Here is a 20,007-nt window from a genome sequence, read left to right as displayed (position 1 = left end):
ATTTTCTACAGTACCGACTGTAGACTGTATTTATCTACAGTACCGACTGTAGACAGTATTTATCTACAGTACCGACTGTAGACTGTATTTTCTACAGTATCGACTGTAGACTGTATTTTCTACAGTACCGACTGTAGACTGTATTTTCTACAGTACTGACTTGACTGTATTTATCTACAGTACCGACTGTAGACTGTATTTTTCTACAGTACTGACTGTGAACTGTATCTTCTACAGTACCGACTGTAGACAGTATTTATCTACAGTACCGACTGTAGACAGTATTTCTCTACAGTACCGACTGTAGACTGTATTTTCTACAGTATCGACTGTAGACTGTATTTTCTACAGTACTGACTTGACTGTATTTATCTACAGTACCGACTGTAGACAGTATTTTTCTACAGTACTGACTGTGAACTGTATTTTCTACAGTACAGACTTTAGACTGTATTTATCTACAGTACCGACTGTAGACAGTATTTTCTACAGTATCGACTGTAGACTGTATTTCTCTACAGTACAGACTTTAGACTGTATTTCTCTACAGTATCGACTGTAAACTGTATTCTCTACAGTACCAACTTTAGACTGTATTTCTCTACAGTACCATCTGTAGACAGTATTTTCTACAGTACCGACTTTAGACTGTATTTCTCTACAGTACCGACTGTAGGCTGTATTTCTCTACAGTACAGACTGTAGACAGTATTTATCTACAGTACCGACTGTAGACAGTATTTTCTACAGTACAGACTTTAGACTGTATTTCTCTACAGTACCGGCTGTAAACTGTATTTCTCTACAGTACAGACTGTAGACAGTATTTTCTACAGTACAGACTGTTAGACAGTATTTCTCTACAGTACAGACTGTAGACAATATTTTCTATAGTACCGACTGTAGACAGTATTTTCTACAGTACAGACTGTATTTTCTACAATACCGATTGTAGACAGTATTTTCTACAGTACAGACTGTAGACAGTATTTTCTACAGTACAGACTGTATTTTCTACAATACCGATTGTAGACAGTATTTTCTACAGTACAGACTGTAGACAGTATTTTCTACAGTACAGACTGTAGACAGTATTTCTCTACAGTGCCGGCTGTAAACTGTATTTCTCTACAGTACAGACTGTAGACAATATTTTCTATAGTACCGACTGTAGACTGTATTTTCTACAGTACAGACTGTATTTTCTACAGTACAGACTGTATTTTCTACAATACCGATTGTAGACAGTATTTTCTACAGTACCGACTGTAGACAGTATTTTCTACAGTACAGACTCTTTTTTCTACAATACCGATTGTAGACAGCATTTTCTATAGTACCGACTGTAGACAGTATTTTCTACAGTACAGACTCTATTTTCTACAATACCGATTGTAGACAGTATTTTCTATAGTACCGACTGTAGACAGTATTTATCTACAGTACCGACTGTATACAGTATTTTCTACAGTACAGACTTTAGACTGTATTTCTCTACAGTACCGGCTGTAAACTGTATTTCTCTACAGTACAGACTGTAGACAGTATTTTCTACAGTACAGACTGTATTTTCTACAATACCGATTGTAGACAGTATTTTCTACAGTACAGACTGTAGACAGTATTTTCTACAGTACAGACTGTATTTTCTACAATACCGATTGTAGACAGTATTTTCTACAGTACAGACTGTTAGACAGTATTTCTCTACAGTACAGACTGTAGACTGTAATTCTACACAGTACCGACTGTAGGCAGTATTTCTCTACAGTACCGGCTGTAAACTGTATTTCTCTACAGTACAGACTGTAGACAGTATTTTCTACAGTACAGACTGTTAGACAGTATTTCTCTACAGTACAGACTGTAGACAATATTTTCTATAGTACCGACTGTAGACAGTATTTTCTACAGTACAGACTGTATTTTCTACAATACCGATTGTAGACAGTATTTTCTACAGTACAGACTGTAGACAGTATTTTCTACAGTACAGACTGTATTTTCTACAATACCGATTGTAGACAGTATTTTCTACAGTACAGACTGTAGACAGTATTTTCTACAGTACAGACTGTAGACAGTATTTCTCTACAGTGCCGGCTGTAAACTGTATTTCTCTACAGTACAGACTGTAGACAATATTTTCTATAGTACCGATTGTAGACTGTATTTTCTACAGTACAGACTGTATTTTCTACAGTACAGACTGTATTTTCTACAATACCGATTGTAGACAGTATTTTCTACAGTACCGACTGTAGACAGTATTTTCTACAGTACAGACTGTATTTTCTACAATACCAATTGTAGACAGTATTTTCTACAGTACCGACTGTAGACAGTATTTTCTACAGTACAGACTCTATTTTCTACAATACCGATTGTAGACAGTATTTTCTACAGTACCGACTGTAGACAGTATTTTCTACAGTACAGACTCTATTTTCTACAATACCGATTGTAGACAGTATTTTCTATAGTACCGACTGTAGACAGTATTTTCTACAGTACAGACTCTATTTTCTACAATACCGATTGTAGACAGTATTTTCTACAGTACTGACTGTAGACAGTATTTCTCTACAGTACCGACTGTAGACAGTATTTATCTACAGTACCGACTGTAGACAGTATTTTCTACAGTACAGACTTTAGACTGTATTTCTCTACAGTACCGGCTGTAAACTGTATTTCTCTACAGTACAGACTGTAGACAGTATTTTCTACAGTACCGACTGTAGACAGTATTTTCTACAGTACCGACTGTAGGCTGTATTTCTCTACAGTACCGACTGTAGGCTGTATTTCTCTACAGTACAGACTGTTAGACAGTATTTATCTGCAGTACAGACTGTTAGACAGTATTTATCTGCAGTACAGACTGCTAGACTGTATTTCATTTTTTTCTTTTTAAGATTTATTTGGCATAGACACCTTTATTAAGCAGTAGACAGATAGGAAATATGGGAGAGAAAGGGGGATGTGACATGCAGCAAAGGACCTCCGGCCGGAATCGAACCGGGTCGGCTGCGTTTATGGCATGCGCTCTAACCACTCCACCACCTGCGCACCAGACTGTATTTCTTTGCAGTACCGACTGTAGACTGTATTTCTCTACAGTACCAACTGTAGGCTGTATTTATCTACAGTACAGACTGTTAGACTGTATTTATCTGCAGTACAGACTTTAGACTGTATTTCTCTACAGTACCGACTGTAGACAGTATTTTCTACAGTACCGACTGTAGACTGTATTTCTCTACAGTACCAACTGTAGGCTGTATTTATCTACAGTACAGACTGTTAGACCGTATTTATCTGCAGTACAGACTGTTAGACAGTATTTCTCTACAGTACCGACTGTAGACAGTATTTTCTACAGTACCGACTGTAGACTGTATTTCTACAGTACCGACTGTAGACTGTATTTCTACAGTACCGACTGTAGACTGTATTTCTCTACAGTACCGACTGTAGGCTGTAATTCTCTACAGTACAGACTGTTAGACAGTATTTATCTGCAGTACAGACTGTAAACAGTATTTATCTACAGTACCGACTGTAGACAGTATTTTCTACAGAACCGACTGTAGACAGTATTTTCTACAGTACCGACTGTAGACTGGGTTTTCTACAGTACCGACTGTAGACAGTATTTTCTACAGTACCGACTGTAGACAGTATTTTCTACAGTACCGATTGTAGACAGTATTTTCTACAGTACCGACTGTAGGCAGTGTTTTCTACAGTACCGACTGTAGACTGTGTTTTCTACAGTACCGACTGTAGACAGTATTCTCTACAGTACCGTCTGTAGACAGTATTCGCTACAGTACCGATTGTAGAAAGTGTTTTCTACAGTACCGACTGTAGACAGTGTTTTCTACAGTACCGACTGTAGACAGTGTTTTCTACAGTACAGACTGTTAGACAGTATTTCATTTTTTCTTTTTAAGATTTATTTGGCATAGACACCTTTATTAAGCAGTAGACAGATAGGAAATATGGGAGAGAAAGGGGGATGTGACATGCAGCAAAGGACCTCCGGCCGGAATCGAACCGGGTCGGCTGCGTTTATGGCATGCGCTCTAACCACTCCACCACCTGCGCACCAGACTGTATTTCTTTGCAGTACCGACTGTAGACTGTATTTCTCTACAGTACCAACTGTAGGCTGTATTTATCTACAGTACAGACTGTTAGACCGTATTTATCTGCAGTACAGACTGTTAGACAGTATTTCTCTACAGTACCGACTGTAGACAGTATTTTCTACAGTACCGACTGTAGACTGTATTTCTACAGTACCGACTGTAGACTGTATTTCTACAGTACCGACTGTAGACTGTATTTCTCTACAGTACGACTGTAGGCTGTAATTCTCTACAGTACAGACTGTTAGACAGTATTTATCTGCAGTACAGACTGTAAACAGTATTTATCTACAGTACCGACTGTAGACAGTATTTTCTACAGAACCGACTGTAGACAGTATTTTCTACAGTACCGACTGTAGACTGGGTTTTCTACAGTACCGACTGTAGACAGTATTTTCTACAGTACCGACTGTAGACAGTATTTTCTACAGTACCGATTGTAGACAGTATTTTCTACAGTACCGACTGTAGGCAGTGTTTTCTACAGTACCGACTGTAGACTGTGTTTTCTACAGTACCGACTGTAGACAGTATTCTCTACAGTACCGTCTGTAGACAGTATTCTCTACAGTACCGATTGTAGAAAGTGTTTTCTACAGTACCGACTGTAGGCAGTATTTTCTACAGTACCGATTGTAGACAGTATTTTCTACAGTACCGACTGTAGACAGTATTTTCTACAGTACCGACTGTAGACAGTATTTTCTACAGTACCGATTGTAGACAGTATTTTCTACAGTACCGACTGTAGGCAGTGTTTTCTACAGTACCGACTGTAGACTGTGTTTTCTACAGTACCGACTGTAGACAGTATTCTCTACAGTACCGTCTGTAGACAGTATTCTCTACAGTACCGATTGTAGAAAGTGTTTTCTACAGTACCGACTGTAGACAGTGTTTTCTACAGTACCGACTGTAGACAGTGTTTTCTACAGTACAGACTGTTAGACAGTATTCTCTACAGTACTGACAGTAGACAGTATTTTCTACAGTACCGACTGTAGACTGTGTTTTCTACAGTACCGACTGTAGGCAGTGTTTTCTACAGTACAGACTGTAGACAGTATTTTCTACAGTACCGACTGTAGACAGTATTCTCTACAGTACCGTCTGTAGACAGTATTTTCTACAGTACCGTCTGTAGACAGTATTTTCTACAGTACGGATTGTAGACAGTACTCTCTACAGTACCGTCTGTAGACAGTATTTTCTACAGTACCGTCTGTAGGCAGTGTTTTCTACAGTACAGACTGTAGACAGTATTCTCTACAGTACAGACTGTAGACAGTATTTTCTACAGTACAGACTGTTAGACAGTATTTATCTGCAGTACCACCTGTAGACTGTATTTCTCTACAGTACCGACTGTAGACAGTATTTCTCTACAGTACCGACTGTAGGTTGTATTTCTCTACAGTACCGACTGTTAGACAGTATTTATCTGCATTTCGTCTGTAGACAGTATTTTCTACAGTACCGACTGTAGGTTGTATTTCTCTACAGTATCGACTGTAGACTGTATTTTCTACAGTATCGACTGTAGACTGTATTTTCTACAGTACTGACTGTTGACTGTATTCATCTACAGTACCGACTGTAGACAGTATTTTTCTACAGTACTGACTGTAGAATGTATTTTCTACAGTACTGACTGTTGACTGTATTTATCTACAGTACCGACTGTAGAATGTATTTTCTACAGTACCGACTGTAGACTGTATTTATCTACAGTACCGACTGTAGACAGTATTTATCTACAGTACCGACTGTAGACTGTATTTTCTACAGTATCGACTGTAGACTGTATTTTCTACAGTACCGACTGTAGACTGTATTTTCTACAGTACTGACTTGACTGTATTTATCTACAGTACCGACTGTAGACTGTATTTTTCTACAGTACTGACTGTGAACTGTATTTTCTACAGTACCGACTGTAGACAGTATTTATCTACAGTACCGACTGTAGACAGTATTTCTCTACAGTACCGACTGTAGACTGTATTTTCTACAGTATCGACTGTAGACTGTATTTTCTACAGTACTGACTTGACTGTATTTATCTACAGTACCGACTGTAGACAGTATTTTTCTACAGTACTGACTGTGAACTGTATTTTCTACAGTACAGACTTTAGACTGTATTTATCTACAGTACCGACTGTAGACAGTATTTTCTACAGTATCGACTGTAGACTGTATTTCTCTACAGTACAGACTTTAGACTGTATTTCTCTACAGTATCGACTGTAAACTGTATTCTCTACAGTACCAACTTTAGACTGTATTTCTCTACAGTACCATCTGTAGACAGTATTTTCTACAGTACCGACTTTAGACTGTATTTCTCTACAGTACCGACTGTAGGCTGTATTTCTCTACAGTACAGACTGTAGACAGTATTTATCTACAGTACCGACTGTAGACAGTATTTTCTACAGTACAGACTTTAGACTGTATTTCTCTACAGTACCGGCTGTAAACTGTATTTCTCTACAGTACAGACTGTAGACAGTATTTTCTACAGTACAGACTGTTAGACAGTATTTCTCTACAGTACAGACTGTAGACAATATTTTCTATAGTACCGACTGTAGACAGTATTTTCTACAGTACAGACTGTATTTTCTACAATACCGATTGTAGACAGTATTTTCTACAGTACAGACTGTAGACAGTATTTTCTACAGTACAGACTGTATTTTCTACAATACCGATTGTAGACAGTATTTTCTACAGTACAGACTGTAGACAGTATTTTCTACAGTACAGACTGTAGACAGTATTTCTCTACAGTGCCGGCTGTAAACTGTATTTCTCTACAGTACAGACTGTAGACAATATTTTCTATAGTACCGACTGTAGACTGTATTTTCTACAGTACAGACTGTATTTTCTACAGTACAGACTGTATTTTCTACAATACCGATTGTAGACAGTATTTTCTACAGTACCGACTGTAGACAGTATTTTCTACAGTACAGACTCTTTTTTCTACAATACCGATTGTAGACAGCATTTTCTATAGTACCGACTGTAGACAGTATTTTCTACAGTACAGACTCTATTTTCTACAATACCGATTGTAGACAGTATTTTCTATAGTACCGACTGTAGACAGTATTTATCTACAGTACCGACTGTATACAGTATTTTCTACAGTACAGACTTTAGACTGTATTTCTCTACAGTACCGGCTGTAAACTGTATTTCTCTACAGTACAGACTGTAGACAGTATTTTCTACAGTACAGACTGTATTTTCTACAATACCGATTGTAGACAGTATTTTCTACAGTACAGACTGTAGACAGTATTTTCTACAGTACAGACTGTATTTTCTACAATACCGATTGTAGACAGTATTTTCTACAGTACAGACTGTTAGACAGTATTTCTCTACAGTACAGACTGTAGACTGTAATTCTACACAGTACCGACTGTAGGCAGTATTTCTCTACAGTACCGGCTGTAAACTGTATTTCTCTACAGTACAGACTGTAGACAGTATTTTCTACAGTACAGACTGTTAGACAGTATTTCTCTACAGTACAGACTGTAGACAATATTTTCTATAGTACCGACTGTAGACAGTATTTTCTACAGTACAGACTGTATTTTCTACAATACCGATTGTAGACAGTATTTTCTACAGTACAGACTGTAGACAGTATTTTCTACAGTACAGACTGTATTTTCTACAATACCGATTGTAGACAGTATTTTCTACAGTACAGACTGTAGACAGTATTTTCTACAGTACAGACTGTAGACAGTATTTCTCTACAGTGCCGGCTGTAAACTGTATTTCTCTACAGTACAGACTGTAGACAATATTTTCTATAGTACCGATTGTAGACTGTATTTTCTACAGTACAGACTGTATTTTCTACAGTACAGACTGTATTTTCTACAATACCGATTGTAGACAGTATTTTCTACAGTACCGACTGTAGACAGTATTTTCTACAGTACAGACTGTATTTTCTACAATACCAATTGTAGACAGTATTTTCTACAGTACCGACTGTAGACAGTATTTTCTACAGTACAGACTCTATTTTCTACAATACCGATTGTAGACAGTATTTTCTACAGTACCGACTGTAGACAGTATTTTCTACAGTACAGACTCTATTTTCTACAATACCGATTGTAGACAGTATTTTCTATAGTACCGACTGTAGACAGTATTTTCTACAGTACAGACTCTATTTTCTACAATACCGATTGTAGACAGTATTTTCTACAGTACTGACTGTAGACAGTATTTCTCTACAGTACCGACTGTAGACAGTATTTATCTACAGTACCGACTGTAGACAGTATTTATCTACAGTACCGACTGTAGACAGTATTTTCTACAGTACAGACTTTAGACTGTATTTCTCTACAGTACCGGCTGTAAACTGTATTTCTCTACAGTACAGACTGTAGACAGTATTTTCTACAGTACAGACTCTATTTTCTACAATACCGATTGTAGACAGTATTTTCTACAGTACAGACTGTAGACAGTATTTTCTACAGTACAGACTGTATTTTCTACAATACCGATTGTAGACAGTATTTTCTACAGTACAGACTGTAGACAGTATTTTCTACAGTACAGACTGTTAGACAGTATTTTCTACAGTACTGACTGTAGACAGTATTTCCTACAGTACAGACTGTAGACAGTATTTCTCTACAGTACAGACTGTAGACAGTATTTTCTACAGTACTGACTGTAGACAGTATTTTCTACAGTACTGACTGTAGACTGTATTTCTCTACAGTACAGACTGTAGACAGTATTTTCTACAGTACCGACTGTAGACTGTATTTTCTACAGTACAGACTGTAGACTGTATAGAGGTGATTTATACAGTGTCCTTGTCCCGTCAGCAGAGGACACTTAATATTAAACAGCAGACCAGCATTTCAAATGACAGCTGCAGATACTAAATGGAGTCTGAATGTTGTCCTTCAGTCAGCTGACGGGATGAAAACACTGCCACAGGGTTGAGAGCAGGTCTAGGTCAAACACCATGAATCTGTTGACATCTCAGCTGCAGGTTTTGATCATATGCTCACATGCTTTACTGTGTACTATGTCACTATAGTCAAATGTTGGGAGATTAAATGTGACACTGGCCATCATCTTCATCCTCAGCAGCAGCAGAGGTGCAGCTCTGAAAAGTTACTGTTCTTTCAAATCAAATAACTTCTGAGGAGTTCATCACCAAAACATTTAATTCACTGACCTGTAATCAGGTTCTGATAAATCCCTGATAGCTTTTAAAGGGCATCACTGACGTGTCAATCATTCTGCATGAGTGACAGTCTGTTTTTAAATGTTTGAGGATTTTGTATCAGTATTAATTTTTTTTTTCTTTTCCAAAGCTAAAAACCAAGCCACAGTTCTCTGCTTTTCATCAGAGCTGAATCTTAAACAGGTTTCTTCCATCAGAGTTTCATCAGAGTTTCATCAGATGGAGGTTTTCACATTAAAGGGACAGGAGGACTTCCTGCTGCTCCCACAGACTCATACAGGGACATGTGGAGACAATCTTAAACGTCTCCGTAACTGAACAGTCATGCATGTTTCTGTTCTGTTAGTCAGAGATGCACCTTTTAAAATAAGAGTCTCCCATTAATGTAACAGGAAATGCTGTTTTACAACTGAACAAATGCATTTTAAGGACAGAAAACCAACTTCATGCAAACTCTAAACACAAACTCAAACAACGTCAAACTCAAACAGTGAAACAACGAAACAAGTGGCCCAGCATCGATAATCATGAATATCATGGTTATTGCAGCGGAGCTGTGCTATATGCATTGATCAGAGAAGCAGCCAAGAGGCCCATGAAACTCCTGAGAAGCTGCAGAGATTCACAACTCAGGTGGGAGAATCTGTCCACAGGACAACTATTAGTCATGCACTCCACAAATCGGGCCTTAATGGAAGAGTGGCAAGAAGAGAGCCATTGTTGAAACAAAGCAATGCAGTTTGCCACAAGCCATGTGGGGGGCACAACAAACATGTGGAGGAAGGTGCTCTGGTTCGATCAGACCAGACATTTTTGGCCTAAATGCAAAACGCTATGTGTGGCAGAAAACTATCACTGCACATCATCCTGATCATCCCCACCGTGAAAATTGGTGGTGGCAGCATTATGCTATGGAGATGCTTTTCTTCAGCAGGGACAAAGACTTGAGACTGGGCTGGAGGTTCACCTTCCAGCAGGACAACGAGCCTAATCATGCAGCCAGAGCTACAATGGAATGGTTTAGATCAAAGCATATTCATGTGTTAGAATGGCCCAGTCAAAGTCCAGACCTAAATCCAATTGAGAATCTCTGGCAAGACTTGAAAATTGCTGTTCACAGACACTTTCCATCCAATCAGACTAAGTTTGAGCTATTTTGCAAGGAAGAATGGGCAAATATTTCAGCCTCTATATGTGCATCGCTGGTAGAGACTTAACCCAAAAGACTTGCAGCTGTCATTTCAGCGAAAGGTTGTTCTACAAAGTATTGACTCAAGGGGGTGAATACTTTTGCACACCACACTTTTCTGTTTTTTATTTGTAAAAAAAAATGAAAATCATGTATCAATTTCCTTTCACTTAACAATTATGCACCAATGTGTGTTGGTTTATCACATAAAATCCCAATAAAATACATTTACATTTACATGGTTAAAACGTGACAAAATGTGGAAAAGTTCAAGGGGGGTGAATACTTTTGCAAGGCACTGTATAGGTAGAAGTTCCGAAAACTGACAAAGAATGAGTCTCAAACTCACGTGGAATTTGCAAGTTCTGGCTGATGAGTTTGCACTGACTCAGTCTACATTTCCATCAAAATCACCAAGCACCAACACCAGACACCCATTACATCAGAACTCCCAGTTGCCTCTAAAACAGCCCCAACTTGGAAGTCTGTGATTGAAACTTAGAAATGATGGAGACCATGACGCAGACGCACGTTTATCAGCGTTTGAACATTCACTGACAAATGTGAACTCTGACTTTGATTTACAATATGAATATTTGAGTTTGTACAGTGACAGAATGGATGTTTTATTTTTTAAAGTTATGTGAGGAAAGAACCAGATAGACGCTAATGACACAATAATGGAAACGAGACAGAAACAGCTTCTTAGAAGACTGTGTAGCAGCTACGTTTCACTGTATTTTCTATAACTAAGCAACCGACCAGAGTATACCATCTACTTCCTGTTTACAACACCACGCATATGCCCAGTGTACATGAATCGCCTTGAGACATGTTTGATCTCTAAAACCGGGCAGTCACGAACCTTTGGTGTGGCAGTAGTGACAGTCTACTCAAATACTGAAAACTGAGTTTTTGTTCCTGTGAACCTTTTAGGAACAGGTTTGATCTCCTCCCGATTGGACTACTGTAATGCACTTTATTCTGGTATCAGCAGGCGAGACATCCAAAGACTGCAGCTGACACAAAATGCTGCTGCTAGGTTTTTAACACGCACTAAGAGATGTGACCACATTACACCAATCCTTGCTGCCCTTCACTGGTTACCTGTGAGTTTTAGAATCGTTTTTAAGATTTTACTGCTTGTTTTTAAAGCCCTGAATGGTCAGGCTCCTGCCTAAATTTGTGATCTGCTGACACCTTATGAGCCTGATCGCCGCCTGAGATACTCCAGCAGGGCCCTCCTAATGGTTCCAAAATCTCGACTTGTCACTAAAGGCGACCGGGCCTTTGCTGTTCGTGCCCCTCGGCTATGGAACTCCCTGCCTGCAGATCTCAGGCAGGCCAACTCAGTATCCTCTTTTAAATCCCTTCTTAAAGGGTTAGTTGGTGTTTTTTGAAGTGGGGTCATATAAAGTAAATATCTATAGTCGATCTGTTTCCTACCGTAATCACCGATCAGCGCAGCCTCAGTTTGGAGAAGTAGAGAGCCGCTCCAGCACAGACGCTCAGCTTTGTACTGCAGTGAACGGGGTTCAGCAAAAAAGCGAAATTAACCACCTAAAACAAGGCTCACCTAAAAATGTTTACATCAGTTCAAGTGTACGTTGTATAGGTAAAATTCACACCGCTTTACATCACTGTCAGACCGTGCTTTCTTTTGGCACTACATTTTCTCAACTGCAGAACCCCCGTATCCCTACGCATTAGTGTAACTGGGCAACAGCTGATCTGCGAGCGGCGGCTGGACGAGAGGTTTACTTTCGACAAAAACAAAACTTAACTCTCCGTATCCTTCTGCGTTAGCACTCATGCGTAGGGATACGAGGTTCTGCGGTTGAAAAAATGTAGTGCCAAAAGAAAGCGCGGTCTGACAGCGATGTAAAGTGCTGTGAATTTTACCTATACAACGTACACTTGACCTGATATAGATTCTTTTATGTGAGCCTTGTTTTAGGTGGTTAATTTCGCTTTTTTGCTGAACCCCATTCACTGCAGTACAAAGCTGAGCGTCTGGGCTGGAGCGCCTCTCTACTTCTCCAAACTGAGGCTGCGCTGATCGGTGATTACGGTAGGAAACAGATTGACTATAGATATGTACTTTATATGACCCCACTTCAAAAAACCCAAACTATCCCTTTAAAACTCACTTTTATCTTGTGGCTTTTTCTTAAATTGTTGGTAATTGCTGTAGCTATTTAAATTATTTGATATGTTATATCTTTGTTTGGATTATATTATCTGTTTCATTGTAAAGCACTTTGTAACTTGTTTTTGAAAAGTGCTATATAAATAAAGTTATTATTATCATTATTATTATTTCCATGGGCATGAGAGCCACTGTAGACTCACATTATTTAGTCCCTGTATACATCTCCAGTTTCCAGCATTTTCCTTGAACCGGCACCTTATCGTGGTGGAGGGGTTTGAGCACCCGAATGATCCTAGGAGCTATGTTGTCCGGGGCTTAATGCCCCTGGTAGGGTCTCCCAAGGCAAACAGGTCCTAGGTGACGGGTCAGACTAAGATCGGTTCACTCGCCCCTGATGAAAGCAAGAATACCAAGGACGTGCACGTCGCCCGGATCGGCATCACCGGGGCCCCACCCTGGAGCCAGGCCTGGGGTTGGGTCTCGCAGGCGAGCGCCTGGTGGCCGGGTCTCTGCCCACGGGACCCGGCAGGGCGCAGCCCGAACAAGCAACGTGGGCCCGCCCTCCCGTGGGCTCACCACTCGTGGGAGGGTTCAGAAGGGGCCGGTGCAGAGGGATATGGGTGGCGGTCGTGGGCGGGGGCCCCGGCGGCCCAATCCCCGGATGGTGACTCTAGCCATGGGGACATGGAATGTCACCTCACTGGGGGGGAAAGAGCCTGAGCTGGTGCGGGAGGTTGAGCGGTACTGACTAGAAATAGTCGGGCTCACCTCCACGCACAGCCTGGGCTCTGGAACCCAACTCCTTGAGAGAGGCTGGACTCTCTTCTACTCTGGAGTTGCCCGCGGCGAGAGGCGGCGAGCTGGTGTGGGCTTGCTTATAGCCCCCCAGCTCAGCCGCCATGTGTTGGAGTTCTCCCCGGTGAACGAGAGGGTCGTTTCCCTGCGCCTTCGGGTCGGGGATAGGACTCTCACCGTTGTCTCGGCTTATGGGCCGAACAGCGGTGCAGAGTACCTGGCCTTCTTGGAGTCCCTGGGAGGGGTACTGGAGAGTGCTCCAACCGGGGACTCCGTCGTTCTCCTGGGGGACTTCAACGCCCACGTGGGCGATGACAGTATTACCTGGAGGGGTGTGATTGGGAGGAACGGCCTCCCCAATCTGAACCCGAGTGGTGTTTTGTTACTGGACTTCTGTGCTAGTCACAGTTTGTCCATAACGAACACCATGTTCAAGCATAAGGGTGTCCATATGTGCACGTGGCACCAGGACTCCCTAGGCCGGAGATCAATGATCGACTTTGTGGTCGTGTCATCTGACCTCCGGCCGTATGTCTTGGACACTCGGGTGAAGAGAGGGGCTGAGCTGTCAACTGATCACCACCTGGTGGTGAGTTGGATCCGCTGGCGGGGGAGGAAGCTGGACAGACCTGGCAGGCCCAAACATATCGTGAGGGTCTGCTGGGAACGTCTGGCAGAACCCTCTGCCAGGGAGATCTTTAACTCCCACCTCCGGGAGAGCTTTGACCAGATCCCGAGGGAGGCTGGGGACATTGAGTCCGAATGGACCATGTTCTCCACCTCCATTGTTGACGCGGCTGTCCGGAGCTGTGGCCGTAAGGTCTCCGGTGCCTGTCGCGGCGGCAATCCCCGAACCCGGTGGTGGACCCCGGAAGTAAGGGTTGCTGTCAAGCTGAAGAAGGAGTCCTACCGGGCCTGGCTGGCCCGGGGGACTCCTGAGGCAGCTGACGGGTACCGGCAGGCCAAGCGTGCGGCAGCACGGGCAGTCTCGGAAGCAAAAACTCGGGTCTGGGAAGAGTTCGGGGAGGCCATGGAGGAGGACTACCGGTCGGCCTCGAAGAAATTCTGGCAAACCATCCGGCGCCTCAGGAGGGGGAAGCAGTCCTCCACCAACACTGTTTACAGTGGAGGTGGGGAGCTGTTGACCTCGACTGGGGACATCGTCGGGCGGTGGAAGGAATACTTCGAGGATCTCCTCAATCCCACTGACACGCCTTCCATAGAGGAAGCAGAGGCTGGGGACTCAGAGGTTGACCCATCCATCACCCAAGCCGAAGTCACTGAGGTAGTCCGTAAGCTCCTCAGTGGCAAAGCACCGGGGGTGGATGAGATCCGCCCTGAGTACCTCAAGTCTCTGGATGTTGTGGGGCTGTCTTGGCTGACACGTCTCTGCAGCATCGCGTGGCAGTCGGGGACAGTGCCTCTGGACTGGCAGACCGGGGTGGTGGTCCCCCTATTTAAAAAGGGGGACCGGAGGGTGTGTTCCAACTATCGGGGGATCACACTCCTCAGCCTCCCCGGGAAAGTCTATTCCAGAGTACGGGGTCGGGGGCCCTCTGTTAAGGGCCGTACGGTCCCTGTACTGCCGGAGCAGGAGCTTGGTTCGCATTGCCGGCAGTAAGTCAGACCTGTTCCCAGTACATGTTGGACTCCGGCAGGGCTGCCCTTTGTCACCGGTTCTGTTCATTACTTTTATGGACAGAATTTCTAGGCGCAGCCACGGGCCGGAGGGGATCTGGTTCGGGAGCCAATGGATCTCATCTCTGCTTTTCGTGGATGATGTGGTCTTGTTGGCTCCTTCGAGCCGGGACCTCCAGCATGTCCTGGGGCGGTTTGCAGCCGAGTGTGAAGCGGCTGGGATGAGAATCAGCACCTCCAAATCCGAGGCCATGGTTCTCGACCGGAAAAAGGTGGCCTGCTCCCTCCAGGTGGGAGGAGAGTTCCTGCCTCAAGTGGAGGAGTTTAAGTATCTTGGGGTCTTGTTCACGAGTGAGGGAAGGATGGAGCGTGAGATTGACAGACGGATCGGTGCAGCGGCCGCAGTAATGCGGTCTTTGTATCGGTCTGTCGTGGTGAAGAGAGAGCTGAGCCGAAAGGCGAAGCTCTCGATTTACCAGTCAATCTACGTTCCGACCCTCACCTATGGCCATGAACTTTGGGTCATGACCGAAAGAATAAGATCCCGGATACAAGCGGCCGAAATGAGTTTCCTCCGCAGGGTGGCAGGGCACTCCCTTAGAGATAGGGTGAAGAGCTCTGTCACCCGGGAGGAGCTCAGAGTAGAGCCGCTGCTCCTCCACATCGAGAGGAGCCAGCTGAGGTGGCTCGGGCATCTGTTTCGGATGCCCCCGGGACGCCTCCCTCGGGAGGTGTTCCTGGCATGTCCCTCCGGGAGGAGGCCCCGAGGAAGACCCAGGACACGCTGATGTGACTATGTCGCTCAGCTGGCCTGGGAACGCCTTGGGGTCCTCCCGGAAGAGCTGGAGGCAGTATCCGGGGAGAGGGAAGTCTGGGTGTCCCTGCTCAGGCAGCTGCCCCCGCGACCCGGCCCCGGATAAGCGGATGAAAATGGATGGATGGATGGAACTATGGTGGACCACACAGACAACGCTACACTGGCTCTGGTTTTTAAAAATAGCATTCATATCCCTAACCCTAACCCTTGGTCAAAAGGGATTATTATGTGACAGATTGTTGTGTTACATTGTAACCCTGGTTCTCTGAGGGAAGAGAATGTTTTTCCACACGGTTACATATTCCACGTACAAGGGGGCAATTCCCCGTAGGGGCAGCTGAGGAGGACACTAAGTCTTGTGACTGGAGAGAGTATCTTCACTCAGAGAGCTGAGATTATGATGTCACCAAGCATTCTGCCAGGTTGCAAGGTGAGATCTGACAGAAGAGTCATCACTCATATAGAATAGGTCTTTATTGTTATTGTCACAGGTACAACAGAATTTAAAGTGCTCTCCAGTCAGTGCATCATTCATGAGTCTTAAAAAAAAACCAAATATAAACTCCAGACCAAGGTCCTCTCCTGTAAGAGCTTTAGTCTCAGAGGCCTCGTACATCAGGCTAATTTGAGTCCAGATTTAAGTGGACAGGGTCGACCAAGAGGCAGGTGTACAAATCTCAGAAGCAGCTAACCATCAGGCCCTTGAGGATGCCTGGCCTCGTGTGACATGTGCATGCACCCTGCCTGCCTTCTTATTAACCTCTGAAACAGATTCTTACCTCGAGGAACATTTTTTTTCAAACAGTTTATTACCATGGAAAATAATATGGACAAAGAAAGACTAAGTGACACCTCCTTTAGCATCTTCCCCATACCTCTGTGTCGGTCTCATCGTCATCCAGGTGGTCCAGGTGGTCCAGGTGGTCCTGGTAGGATGTCTGGTCCGGGTTACTGACTTTATCCAGCAGCTCTATCGCCAGAGTCCGACTGAGGGGCTGAGAGACAAACGGGTGCTGGGGGGGACAAAAAACTGTGTCAAGGAGAACGACAACCACAAACAAAAAGAGAACAAGCAAGGTGCAGCGTAGCGGCAAAACATCTTCCAATACAGTTCTATGACAGGGCACTACACTGAGTTACTCTTCATGGTCTAGAGTATACATCAGCATGTTTCCAAACACAAATGAATATACAATTAAAGAAAAAATAATAAATGTCAAATGAAATAGATCTGTTATGGCAAGAAGAATTTCATGGCTTTCTCCCCTTCTAGAAATGATAGAAAACAACTCCAAACCCTATCAAACATAGAATATTTACCCTTACTCGCAAAAGTAAGATTATCAAGGGCAAGAGAGTTTGACAGTCCAGCAAGCCACACTTGTAAACTTGGTTTATAGTGTTAAGTCCTTTTAATCTGAAGCCTCTATAAAGAATACAAAACACTGGCTTCAGGTGTCCCTGACGTCAGAAGTTAGGTGTCATGGAATAAGTGTAAGGTGAAAGGATTTCAGTTGTCACCATGTTCACTATGATCACATTATCATCATTAGCATCATCACTATCACCATCATCATGTCACTGTGTTATTACCTGCAATAGTTTGTCAGCAGCAGGTCGTTTCTTAGGGTTCTTGGTCAGAGCGATTTTTACGAACTCATGGAAGTTTCCAGTCCTGAAGAAACACAAACACACTCAAAGACTCACAGAAAAAAACAGCTACCCATGAAAAACTTGGAATTTGAAGCTTTAGCTCTTTCTTTTTAACAATTTTATCCCATAAATGACGGTTTAATATTTAGAAAATGACCACAGAGCATCGGACTCGGTGTTGGATAAGATAATGATCTGATAAATGTTACATAAACATTAACAGTTCCACAGTTGATTTACTATTCTAGTGTTGATTTACTGTTCTAATGTTGATTTACTGTCCCAAGTGTTTATTTACTGTCTAGTGTTGATTTACTGTTCCACAGTTGATTTACTGTTCTAGTGTTGATTTACTGTCTAGTGTTGACTTACTGTTCTAGTGTTGATTTACTGTTCTAGTGTTGATTTACTGTCTAGTGTTGATTTACTGTTCTAGTGTTGATTTACTGTCTAGTGTTGATTTTTCGTTCCACAGCTAATTTACTGTTCTAGTGTTGATTTACTGTCTAGTGTTGATTTACTGTTCTAGTGTTGATTTACTGTCTAGTGTTGATTTACTGTTCCACAGTTGATTTACTGTTCTAGTGTTGATTTACTGTCTAGTGTTGATTTACTGTTCTAGTGTTGATTTACTGTTCCACAGTTGATTTACTGTTCTAGTGTTGATTTACTGTTCTAGTGTTGATTTACTGTCTAGTGTTGATTTACTGTTCCACAGTTGATTTACTGTTCTAGTGTTGATTTACTGTCTAGTTGTTGATTACTGTTCTAGTGTTGATTTACTGTTCCACAGCTGATTTACTGTTCTAGTGTTGATTTACTGTCTAGTGTTGATTTACTGTTCTAGTGTTGATTTACTGTTCCACAGTTGATTTACTGTCTAGTGTTGATTTACTGTTCTAGTGTTGATTTACTGTCTAGTGTTGATTTACTGTTCCACAGTTGATTTACTGTTCTAGTGTTGATTTACTGTTCTAGTGTTGATTTAATGTTCTAGTGTTGATTTACTGTCTAGTGTTGATTTACTGTTCCACAGCTGATTTACTGTTCCACAGTTGATTTACTGTCTAGTGTTGACTTACTGTTCTAGTGTTGATTTAATGTTCTAGTGTTGATTTACTGTTCTAGTGTTGATTTACTGTTCTAGTGTTGATTTACTGTCTAGTGTTGATTTTTCGTTCCACAGCTAATTTACTGTTCTAGTGTTGATTTACTGTCTAGTGTTGATTTACTGTCTAGTGTTGATTTACTGTTCTAGTGTTGATTTACTGTCTAGTGTTGATTTACTGTTCCACAGTTGATTTACTGTTCTAGTGTTGATTTACTGTCTAGTGTTGATTTACTGTTCTAGTGTTGATTTACTGTTCCACAGTTGATTTACTGTTCTAGTGTTGATTTACTGTTCTAGTGTTGATTTACTGTCTAGTGTTGATTTACTGTTCTAGTGTTGATTTACTGTCTAGTGTTGATTTACTGTTCTAGTTTTGATTTACTGTTCCACAGCTGATTTACTGTTCTAGTGTTGATTTACTGTCTAGTGTTGATTTACTGTTCTAGTGTTGATTTACTGTTCCACAGTTGATTTACTGTCTAGTGTGTTGATTTACTGTTTCTAGTGTTGATTTACTGTCTAGTGTTGATTTACTGTTCTAGTGTTGATTTACTGTTCTAGTGTTGATTTACTGTTCTAGTGTTGATTTACTGTTCTAGTGTTGATTTACTGTCTAGTGTTGATTTACTGTCTACAGTTGATTTACTGTCTAGTGTTGATTTACTGTTCTAGTGTTGATTTACTGTTCTAGTGTTGATTTACTGTTCTAGTGTTGATTTACTGTCTAGTGTTGATTTACTGTTCCACAGTTGATTTACTGTTCCACAGCTGATTTACTGTTCTAGTGTTGATTTACTGTTCCTAGTGTTGAATTTAACTGTTCTAGTGTTGATTTACTGTTCTAGTGTTGATTTACTGTTTCTAGTGTTGATTTATGTTCCTATTGTTGATTTACTTGTCCACAAGACTATTTCTTTCTAGTGTTGATTTACTGTTCTACGTGTTGATTTACTGTTCTAGGGTTGATTTACTGTTCTACCGTGTTGATTTACGGTTCTAACAGCTTGATTAACTGTTCTAGTGTTGATTTACTACTGTTCACAGCTGATTAACTGTTCTAGTGTTGATTTACTGTTCCACAGCTTGATTGACTGTTCTACAGTGTTGAGTTACTGTTCTATCTAGTGTTGATTAACTGTTCTAGTGTTGATTGAACTGTTCTAAGTGTTGATTTACTGTTCCACAGCTGATTTACTGTTCTAGTGGTGATTACTGTCTAGTGTTGATTTACTTCAAAA

General features: G+C 41.8%; 1 protein-coding gene across 39 annotated transcripts in view; it reads right to left on the bottom strand.

The window, feature by feature from the left end:
* LOC115581961 (mitogen-activated protein kinase kinase kinase kinase 3-like) overlaps positions 1-20,007 on the bottom strand; it is a 79,657-nt gene that overhangs the window by 20,363 nt on the left and 39,287 nt on the right. For all 39 annotated transcript variants that reach the window (XR_003984085.1, XR_003984087.1, XR_003984088.1 and 36 more), the window contains 2 exons: positions 17,599-17,680; positions 16,881-17,018 (listed from right to left, as the gene is read on the bottom strand). Coding sequence is in view for 12 of the 39 variants with exons in the window: in XM_030417574.1 (XP_030273434.1) it covers positions 16,881-17,018; positions 17,599-17,680 (220 nt within the window). In the remaining 27 variants the exon portion in view is untranslated. The remainder of the gene's footprint in view (positions 1-16,880; positions 17,019-17,598; positions 17,681-20,007) is intronic.

The sequence above is a fragment of the Sparus aurata genome, chromosome 1 (assembly GCF_900880675.1).
Source record: "Sparus aurata chromosome 1, fSpaAur1.1, whole genome shotgun sequence".
Taxonomy (NCBI): domain Eukaryota; kingdom Metazoa; phylum Chordata; class Actinopteri; order Spariformes; family Sparidae; genus Sparus; species Sparus aurata.
Note: the sequence above shows the minus strand (reverse complement) of the source record. Positions and strands in the feature narration are given on the sequence as shown.